At 52.7% G+C, this 10661-nt stretch overlaps 1 protein-coding gene across 1 annotated transcript; it reads left to right on the forward strand.

Annotated features, from left to right (window-relative positions):
- Positions 1–542: 542 nt before the first annotated feature.
- Positions 543–6115, forward strand: FEZF1 (FEZ family zinc finger 1). Its single transcript, XM_088651765.1, has 5 exons — positions 543–1448; positions 1613–1747; positions 2660–2792; positions 3479–3550; positions 4183–6115. Exons 1-5 carry the CDS (start codon positions 543–545, stop codon positions 4479–4481), a joined length of 1545 nt encoding a protein of 514 aa, XP_088507891.1. The 3' UTR covers positions 4482–6115.
- The last annotated feature ends 4546 nt before the right edge of the window (positions 6116–10661 follow it).

Genomic DNA, 10661 nt, shown 5'->3' on the forward strand with positions numbered 1-10661 from the left:
GAGGATCGGGCGCCAATGGAAAGTAGCCTCCTGATCTTGGGAGCGGGGAGGGAAGGGGGTTCCACTTTCCTCCCCCCCCCTCCTCCTAATGCCTGTTGGAAGCGAATTGAGCAATTATCTAGTTTACCTTCTCCTCTTGGAAGTTAACGATTGGCGGGATCGTGGCTGCTGCTATTGACCCAACACTTTCCATTGAGAGAGAAAACGACGGAGAGAGGCGAGGAGGAGGAGACAGGGGCGACCGTCCCCCGCCAAAGGCGCGCAGAGGCGGCGATGGTCCGGCACGAGTCCGTCGGGATGCGCAGGCTCGTGCCGCCGCCGGCCGTCGAGATGGAGAGGCAGCTTTCGGCGGTTCTGGAGGCGGTCCAGGCGGCGAGCGAGACGGCGAGGGCGGCAGCGGCGGTGGGCTTGGTGTGGGCATCGGAGGACGAGGCATCGCGGGTGGCAGCAGCCGCGCGGGGCTCCGCTGGCTCCGCTCAGTGAGCGGGCTGCGGAGGGGCAAAGGCAGCTGGAGAGGCGCCCAGGCAAGCGAGCGGCCAGCCATGAACAATAGCGGACAGCCGCCACAGCAGCAGCACCCCCCGACGGCTGCCAAGAGCTTGGCCGCTCCTCGAGCCAACATGTTGAGTGCCTCCAAGCCTTTGGCATTCTCCATCGAGCGCATCATGGCCCGGACGGCCCCGGAGCCAAAAGCCCTGCCGCTGCTGCCCCACTTCTTGCAAGGAGGGGGCCCCAAAAGCGCCGAACAGCATGTCAAGCCGCAGCAGCAACAGGCGGAGGCGGCGCTCAGCCTGGCATCTTCCATCCCTTGCATGATCCCTTTCGTGCCGCTGGCCTACGAGTCCTTAGCCAAGGCGGGCTCGGAGCCCAGGAAGCCCCCGATGGACCCGCCGCTGCCGCCCTCCCCATCTTCTTCCTCGTCGGCGGCGTCTTTGAGCTGCGCGCTGAGCCTCAAGCCGCCGTCCGGGGACCTGCAACCGCTGCAGCAGCACTACAAGCTCGTCCGGCCCCGCGTGGTCAACCATTCCTCCTTCCACGCCCTGGGCACCCTGGGCTATTTCAGCCGCACGACGGAGCCGCCGCAACCGCCGCCCCCGCCGTCGGGCCTCAGCCTCCACCCGGTGGCGTCCTACTTCCTAGGCTCGCCGCTGCACGCCTCCTCTCCCGCCGCCTTGCACGCTCCGACGGCGCCCAAGGCCTACCTGGCGGAGAGGAACAAGCTGCACGTGTTGCCGCCCGGCCCCGACAAATACCCGACGCCGGCCTTCAAGGATCTGGCGCATGCCCAGCTGCACAGCGCGGCAGCTGCAGCCGCAGCCGCCGCTGCCGCTGCCGCCGCGCACCTTCTGGCCACCGACAAGCTGCCCTTCAAGAACGTCGGAGCGGACTTCAGCCGTGGCTCGCCCAGTGCCAAGCCCAAAGTCTTCACCTGCGAGGTCTGCGGCAAGGCAAGTGCCGAATCCGGCCCCTCTCCCAGATCCGATCCGCCAAGGCGGCCGTCGAGGCTGCTGTTTGCTGCGGCTGCTGCTCTGGCTTTCTCGCGCACCCTTTCTAATCGCGCTTCTTGTCTCTTCTACTTTCACTTTCTGACCCCTCCCCTTCCCCCTTCAAGGTCTTCAACGCGCACTACAACCTCACGCGCCACATGCCGGTGCACACGGGAGCCCGGCCCTTTGTCTGCAAGGTCTGCGGCAAAGGCTTCCGCCAGGCCAGCACACTCTGTCGCCACAAGATCATCCACACCCAGGTACCGACCGCGCGCTTGCTCTCCCTCTGCTCAGCGCCCCGCAAACGCACGGATTTCCCGCCCGCTGCGTACAAAGCCAGCAGCTACGCGCGGCTCAAACCCGACGGCTCCGCGCCGTGGCTCTGCAAACCTCCTCCCTTCCCGCCGCTGGTCCGTCGAACTGGCCAGCATCTGCCTCTCCCCCTCTGTCTGAGTTAAACTGTTCTGCCTCCTCGACGTGCGAATGTTTGTCTTCTGGAGGCATTAACTGGGAAGCGAGCTGTTCGAGTGTGTGTGTGTGTGTGTGTGTGTGTGAGAGAGAGAGAGAGAGAGAGAGAGAGAGAGAGAGAGAGAGAGAGAGAGAGAGAGAGAGAGAGAGAGAGAGAGAGAGAGAGAGAGAGAGAGAAGTGAGGGGAATAAATACTAGTCCTTTTTTCTTTCTCCCCTCCCCAACAATAGTGCTTGGGAAATGTCCCCTAGACAGCCACCTCTCCACATTTCCCTTCTCTCCCTTTCCCCCACTGCTGCCTCTCACTCCGTCGGCTGTTTATATCACTAGGGCTACCATCCTGAAATACGCTTCCTCGGAAGTAAGCCCGACTAAATTCACTTTCCACCAAGCGCGATTAGGCTCCGGGTTCCAGCTTCCGTATTCTCCCTCCCCGCAACCCCGCGCGCGTCTCCAATTGATTTGAGGGGCGCTCGCCGCCAGAGTTTAAACTTAAGGGGACGAGGTCCTCTCGGGTAGCAAAGGAAGCTGATCTTCTTTCCAAGCGAAAACAGCACCTCCTTCCCCAGTTCTTGCTGTCCTGGGGGTGGGGTGGGGGGGAAGAGAGCCAGGATTGTGCCCCGCTTGGAGAGGAGCTGCAAAACGGACTGGTTTTTTATTGCGTTTTTCTCTCCTTAAAATAATAATAATAATAATAAATACAGGAGAAGCCTCATAAATGCAACCAGTGCGGGAAAGCGTTTAACCGGAGCTCCACGCTGAACACGCATACGCGGATCCACGCGGGCTACAAACCTTTCGTCTGCGAGTTTTGCGGGAAAGGGTTTCACCAAAAAGGTACGACTCTGCGATCGTTGGCATCGTCGTTGTTTCTTCTCGAGCGCGCGCACCCTTTTTTTTCCTCCCATATCCGATGTTCAAAACGAATATGTTAAAAAAATTAAAACAGATATCAAACGGATATTTTTTAAGCGTGTCTAAAATGTTACGCCTGCATTATTGTTTGTGTGAGCTCGGATAGTTATGTTGCGGGAAGACAAACGGAGGATCCCCGCTGTTATAGAAAACCAGGAGCAAAAGATTTAGATATATATATATAGAGAGAGATCTATTTAGCTTCTCCAATTGTTGTTTTTCTCGGATGGCCACTTCTGTTTAATTGGGGTGAGGGGCGGAGCATTAGTGTGGATTTAAGAACGCGAGAACGATTGCAATTATTATTGTGAGGATAATTGGGATTAACAACTCAGTTTGTGCAGGTTTATGCGGAAATAAGTGCCACTGATTTCCGTGGGCTTGCATAGAAATAAGGCCGCAATTTCCTGAACCCAGTGGGACTTCCTTGTGAGGTGGCTTGTATATTGAAACCCAAGGCATCAGCGATGTCTTGCACTGTTACCTGGGAGTAAATCCCGTTGAGCTCAACAGCACTTATTTCCAAATAAACGAACTACAGGCTTGCAAGTGTTAACCGGAGTCTTATGAGAGTAAACTCCGAATATTCTGCACGGTTCTGTTTGTAGATGCAAATTGCAAAAAGAAAACCCGGATCCACAACGCACCGCTTCGGATTAAGATGGTTCCGCTTCGCGGAGGTGCATGGAATTAACATTCCCATCTTAAAGATTTATTTGGGAAGAAAATCATTAAAAAACAGAAATCGTAGATGTTGTTTAGTACCGCATTGTGGATTATTCCAGTCCTAATTTAATCCACCCCAAAGCGGTTTGATTTCGCTGGCTAACGATTTTTTTATTTTATTTTTTTGGATGAGGGAGAAGGAGAGGAAAGGGATTTAAACCGCTTTATTATTTGGAGTACCCCGGTTCCTGAAGGTCAGTCTGGAAGTCAGTTCACGGGATTTTGTCCAGATAAGCGGCGTTTTGGATCTGGGCACACAAATCGGCTAACCAGGAGCGTTCCGAGATTTCAGTTTCTTTGGATTTTGGTGTCTGTGTGCGTGCGTGTGTGGTTTTTCGTTCGATTGTTTGTTTGTTGTTTTTAAGTAGAAAAACTTTAAAGAATTTGATTTTTTTTTCGACGGAATTGACTCCGGAATGCCAACCGAAGATGTTAACCCGAGGTAGTTGTGTGTGTTTGTTTGTTTGAAGCGGGGGTTGTGGGGATTGCGCGCGGGCTTGGGCTGTGTGTTCTTTGAGGGCGGGAGAGGTTCTCCCCACGTGCCTCACTGAGCGCCTTGCCCTGTTGTTTGTTCCCCCCCCCATAGGAAACTACAAGAACCACAAACTGACGCACAGCGGCGAGAAGCAGTTTAAGTGCAATATCTGCAACAAAGCCTTCCACCAGGTGTACAACTTGACTTTCCACATGCACACCCACAACGACACCAAGCCCTTCACCTGCCCCACCTGCGGCAAAGGCTTCTGCAGGAACTTTGACCTCAAGAAGCATGTCCGCAAACTGCACGACACCAACGGCAGCGGCGGCTCGAGCGTGGCTGCTTCGCGAAGCGCCGTCGAGCCAGAACTGCAGCCGCCGCCGTCTATGCTGCTTCACCGCCCGTGAGGCGCGCCGCCGCCTTCCGCCCTTCTTCTGCATGCACTTCGACGGCGGTCCGCGCTTCTCCCGCGCTCCCTCCAGAGAAAGCCGTCGGGTTTTTCTTACCCTCTGGGACTGCTGGAAAAAGATGAGAGACAAGGAAATTGCTTTGGGTTGTTTTTTCTCTCTCTGACCCCGACAGTCGGGGGAAAGAAAGACTTGCGTCTCCCCGCGTGAGCTGGGGAGCTGGTTTTGAGAAAACCAGGACTAATGAAACGTTACTTCGGGTGTATATTTATTGAAAAAGCTGGGTCGAGACCCGGCCGGGAAGTCTGCCTAGAGTTGCCAGGTGCTCACCTCCAAGAGGGCTGCGGGGAAGGGACCCCTTTTGCTATGAAAATCCCTTGTCCTTTTTTGAAAAGGCCCCTTCCTTTTAAAGGACTTTCATTGGCTCCAGAATTTATTGCAGCGCCCAATTGGTGTCTCTCTCGTGTGTGAGAGATTTTAAAGCGTCCCCCCACATCTCAGAAACTCTGGGGTGTCCCTTGCTCAAAGGAGTCCTTCTAAGTCCCCTGCCCCACACAAAACAGCGGAGGGCGCGCTGCCTTTTTCAAATGCCACCTTCGACGTGTGCCATTTCAAACGTCGGCGCGCCCGGCGCTTTATTCAGCGGCTGTTAAGTCCCGGGTACCGTATTTAAATGCACGATTCCATGCCTAAGGTTATCCAAATATATGTTCTAAGCTCGGGTTCAGCAACTGGTGGCAAGGGTTGTCTAGCTGAAGGGACGCTTCCTTACGTCGAAGTCCCTCCTGTCCTTGTTGCTAGGGCCCAGTCCCACCCATCTGCGGTGGCCCGGGACGCCGGGGGAGCCCCGGGGAGCGCGACTGACCTTTCTTGGGAATATATCTGCGTCCTTCCCAAACTGGCAGCGGCCTTTCAGCGGGGATCTCCCCTTTGCAAAGAGTCGCCTTGCCGCCCCGCTGCAGAAAGCGGAACCAGCGTCTCTTTAAAGTTCAGCGGTGGCTCTGAACTGCAAGGACGGCCCCTCGACGGTCCGGGAAGTGTCACCCCACTTGAGCTCAGCTTCAGGGTCGTGTGTGTCACCTTACTTCAGAGTGTGACTCGTCTAACTGTGTGTATGTATGAGAGAGAGAGAGACGCCTTTTCAATATAGCAAGCCCCTCCAGTCCCTCCTTTGGCACGGAAGTCTCCTCCTTGAAGGGATGCGCCCCAAGGACGATCTCTTGTTCCCCGCCATCCAACAGTGTGTTATTTTGGGCTCTGACAACCCTCGATATTCACCCCTCGAATTCTGTCGCTGTATATAGAATAACAACCCCCTCCCCGAAAAAAAAGTGTGTCGATTGACTTTGCCGGCTGGCTGAATCTCGGATTCTCGATTTCCCCTTTCCCCGACGGTCTTCTCCCTCCTACTCCTCCTTCTCCCTCCCTTGTGCCTCGACCCCAACCATCGCCAACCCTCCTCTCCTCGACCTTCGTGATCTCTTGTGAACGGGGACGGGGTTGGCTTCAGTTTTGTACGGATCTGAAATTCCCGGTTGTATTTTTAAAAGAATTATTATTATTATAATTATTGCACGTGCCAAAAAAAAAGACTTGGTGGATCTGGTGGCAAATAAACGGGCGAAGCGCCCCTTTCAAGCAGAGTGCATTGGCTCTTGGCGACTCGAGGTGGCGGGGAGGGAGAGAACGGGTCGTGGATCGGCGCCAGGGGGGTCGTTTGGCCTCGCCGTCGGAGCTGCGAGGTCTCCCAGCCGCCGCCCTTTCCTCGCGAGGCTCTGCCAGAAGCGGGTGTCGTCGAACTGCCAAGCGCTCCCTCCTGTCGGCTTGCCAAAGCGCTGATCCAACTGCTAAAGAGTTTAATTAAGACTCGGGGGTAATTAGTTCGGATTGATCAAAGCTCAGCGACTCGAGAGGATTCGCGGCCAGCCAGAGAGCGCCACCCTCCTCCGCCCCTGTCGACGGAGAGGCGAGAAGGAAGCGTGCGCCATAGCGCGCAGTCGGGGGACGGCTTCCCTGATCTCCCCCACCTCCTGGCGACTGCAGGTCAGGCTGACCTGGGAGAACCCCTCCCTCTCCCTCGGCCTCAACCTGGGCCTGGCAAATGGCCCCACTCTCGTACCCTCTGGGTCCACTCCGGATGACTTGGGGTCGCCAAAGAAGGTGGCGAGGACTGTGGGTGGCCGGCACGCCGCGCGTTTAAAGCGCATGGCTTCCTCCGATGGGTGCTGGGAACTGTAGTTTATCAGGGGTCTTGGGACTTTGGGCGCAGGAAGGACTAGACTATAATTCCCAGGAACGCCCCCCCCTTTAAATGCAGCCAGCAACGGGGAAGTTAGGAGGCCGGGTTTCCTTTTCCCACGAAGGTCGACGAGAGCTTAGAAGGTTTTTGGCAGCCAAGAAACAATCCAAAGAGCATTGCGAGGGTCAGAACCAGTCCGCTGGTGTGGATTTATTATAATTATTGTTGCTATATATTTTTAAGTAGCGTCTGGTGTATTCCGGAACAGGAGGAAGGAATAGACAAGGGCATATAGGACGGGAGGCTGATGGCTAAAATTCGTCTGGCGAAGCGGGTGGCAAGATAGCAAATGAAAGGCCAAAAGGAAGCGAGAGAAAAGGCGAGAGGGGAGGGGAGCGCCCTAGGGCAATTGGCGGCGGGCTCTTGGTGGGGCTAGGCGGCCTTGCACCCGTGACCAATGCAGGCTTTGGGTTGAGGGGGCGTCCATGACGTTTTGTGTTCCCCGGAGCCTCCCGCTTTCTTTCCGCGAGGGGTTATATATAGGCAAGTGCCTGCGTGTGTGTGTATCCAGACAAAGTTTTCATAGAAAATCACAGAATTGTAGAGTGGAAGGGACCCCGGGGTCATCTAGTCCAACCCCCTGCAATGCAGGAATCTTTTGCCCAACGTGGGGCTCAGATTTTGTTTTTAAAAGACCTTAAAAAGAAGAAGACGACGACGCTTCCTTTCCACCCCGGAAAAGAGCAATGTGCAAAGTAATAGTGATCATAATCGCTGTGATTCGCATGCCGTCGAAGGCGAAGCTCTTATTGATTCTAATCACCCTCGATGGCGCCCGACGTCATTAGAGTCATTAGCGCCGCTTCGTCTTGACACGGCGCTCTGCCAGGAGGCGACGGGGCGGCTGCCAAGTTTGTTGGCTTGTTTGTTTCAAGCGGTGGGGGGAGGCCCTCGCGATACCAGTTTTCCTCCTACGAGCTCCCCCCTCCCGCTTTTATGCATTTTCCGAAGAGATTTAGATATCTATATCTATATATCTAATCTATATCTATAGCGTTGGTGGGCATCCATCGCCCAAAAAACAAACAAACTGGGGTTGGGCAAAGAGAGAAATCTTATCTGGAGTTCCGTCTCCCTCCCGCCAAATAAAAATAAGAATGATATTAGTAAAATTTAACCAAGTTGAACAGAAAAAGAAAACAGTTAAGGCCATGATCGTCCCTAACCGCCTCCTTACATCATTCCCAGGTAAATTTCCTTTGAAGCCATGAAAAAAAATATGATTTTCCATGTAAACGTGTTTAGGATTTGGGCGGATGCCACTAGAACGATTCTTGTTCAGCAAAAGACGCGGCATCGTCATCGTTGGGATGGTTAGTAGAGAAGCATGATTACTATTTTAGATTTAACAACAAAGAAAGATCTTTCGTTATTTTTTTGGGGGGGGGAGTTCCAATAAAGTTGTTTTATTTATTTATTTTTTTAAAAATTCAACCAACTAAATCTTCCTCTTTTTCGAAAAAATTGAAGAAATTGGAAAGATAAAATAGATGCATGATTAACTGTCGGATTCTTCTTCTTCTTCACCGTTAATCACGCATCTGTTATTATTAAAAAATTATCACCGTTACTCATGCATCATCATCATCATTATATATTACTACCCCATGTTCTTTGGCTACTTAATGCTGCCATCTAGAGAATCCGCTCCTTTTTTCTTTTTTTTTCTTTTGCCGAGGCAAAGACCCGAGCAATTTTCTTTCGGCCCCTCGAAGGCGCGAGGCTTGCTTTTCAAGTCGACCTCGAAAAGGAAGCCCGACTCCGGCTCCGCGGCTGGCTGAGCCGCCGCGGCTGGTTTCCTAGGGGACGAGGGATGCTCGGATCGCCATCCAGGCGCCCGGCATCTCCTCCCCCTGTCACTGGCAGAACAGGAAAGCCTGTTTTCTTCGCGGGCAGCTCTTGAGTGGGGAGGAGAGCGCGGCGTTTTTCCGCAGAGCTGTTATTTTGTTTTGTTTTTTTTATTATTAAAAATGTGCCCTTTGGTTTTGCTCTCAGGAAGCGTTTTGGCCACATAGAGTGAGGAAGTGGCGCTTACAATGCGACCCTCTCCTCCCGTTGTTCCCGTATGCCAAAGTGCACAGGATCGCAGATCCTGACAAGGATGATTTGAGAGCAACACGTCTAAACTAAATATAGTTTTGTTCTCTCAGCCAAGCAACCGAAAGCAGCAATCGCGCGCTTGGCTCTGGCTCCCCCCCCCAAACGCCGACCGGATCGAGACCCGCTTGGCTTCAAAGAAGGGGGTGACCTCCTGTAACTGCAGACCATGCCGTTGCTTCGCGTTAATTCGAATTAGCTGGTGACACACACTCTCTCTCTGGCCAACCCGCTCCATGCCCATAGACCACAAGGAAGGTTTGGCGCACATCTCCAGTCCAGTCAAAGGATTAGGGCAAAGGATGAGACCTTGCGCAGAGGCTTCTAAGGGTGCAGAGGCTCAGATCCGAATTGTGGATGCTTCCTGGGAAGGAAGTTCTTACTGGTTCTCACCGGGCTTACTCCCGAGGAAGCTAGCGGTGCCTTGGATTCGATCTCCAACTTGTTTTCTGCGTTGCATTTACTTTGTAGTTGAGATTTATTCCTTGGGGTGGGGAAGAAGTGTGTGTGTGTGTGTGTGTGTGTGTGTGTGTGTGTGTGAATATGAAGTTTGGCATTATTTCACAGATCGGATTCTTCATTCCTCCCATCCTTTGACAGGGCACATGACTCAAAGGACTAGCATTGGATAATTTACATACTGTATCATCCTTTTTACTTCATTGTTGTTTTATTACTGTTTCCATTGAAGAATAGTTCAGTCAGCAGAACCTGAGACTCTGAATCTTGGCCAAAAGTTTTCTGTATTGCAGGGGGTTGGACTAGATGACCCCAGGGTCCCTTCCAACTCTACAATTCTGTGATAACTGGGAAGGCGTGTGCCATGGGATTCAGCTGAGCTCATGATTGCTGTCCGCTTACCTGGGAGTAAGTTGCACTGAACTTACTTCGAAGGAGAGGTGCTACAGAGGGAGGTTTTAAGGAAGCAATCCTGACTACACCGTGACATCCTGCGAATGACTCCTAAGTAAACATGCACAAGCTCCGGCTGTAAGAGGTTCGGTAGCTTTTAGGATTCGCTGAATCGGGGCCAAAAGGCTAGAGTTGTTCGCACATGCAAACGAGAACCAGGCTCTTCCACCTTGAAGGAAGTTTAGCAGGTGCACGTGACAACAAGATGTACCTGCTGAAATTTTGCCTTCTGCATATAACTATTATGGGGCCCTCGCCTCTTATTTCCCTGGCCCTTCTGACTGAGACTTTAACCAAAAGAAGCTGATGCAAGATGAATAAGTTTCCAGACCATAAGACTCTCCCAACTAGGTATGACTATTATTTTATACAAAACCCCTGTGCCTGCCACAAAACCCCACCATTCTCTCTGTCTCTGTCTCTGTCTCTCTCTCTCTCTCTCTCTTGTATATCATAGGATTGTAGAGCTGAAATGTACCCAAGGGTCTGAAGAGCTGAAGGTGAGAGGCCGTGACTTGACCACAGCGTCCCAAAGAGTCTCTTGTGAGGATAGCTGACACCTAGTTCCTCAGAGCCTAGATTTAGCTCTGGCTACACATGACTGGCTTGCTGGAAGTTTTCCTGCCTATTACCAGGTGCACATATATAACTTAGCCTTCTCTAAGTTACAGCGTGTCTAGAATTGCCCTCCCCATGCCACCTGCAACCCGGCAGCACTCCTGTGCATTGTTATATTATTCTTATTCTTATTCTTATACCCCACCCTTTTGGGTTTCCCCAACCATTCTGGGCGGCTCCCAACAGAATGTTAAAAACACAATAAAACATCAAGCATTAAAAACTTCCCTAAATAGGGATGCCTTCTAAAAGGC

Source organism: Zootoca vivipara, chromosome 9, assembly GCF_965207765.1.
Source record: "Zootoca vivipara chromosome 9, rZooViv2.hap1.1, whole genome shotgun sequence".
Taxonomy (NCBI): Eukaryota; Metazoa; Chordata; class Lepidosauria; order Squamata; family Lacertidae; genus Zootoca; species Zootoca vivipara.

What these genes read in the sequence shown, in the direction of transcription:
- FEZF1 (XM_088651765.1), top strand. Translation starts at nt 543, where the DNA reads ATGAACAATAGCGGACAGCCGCCACAGCAGCAGCACCCCCCGACGGCT. An exon ending in CCTGCGAGGTCTGCGGCAAG is followed by an intron (nt 1,449 to 1,612) that starts GCAAGTGCCGAA and finishes TCCCCCTTCAAG; the next exon opens with GTCTTCAACGCGCACTACAA. An exon ending in GATGGTTCCGCTTCGCGGAG is followed by an intron (nt 3,551 to 4,182) that starts GTGCATGGAATT and finishes CCCCCCCCATAG; the next exon opens with GAAACTACAAGAACCACAAA.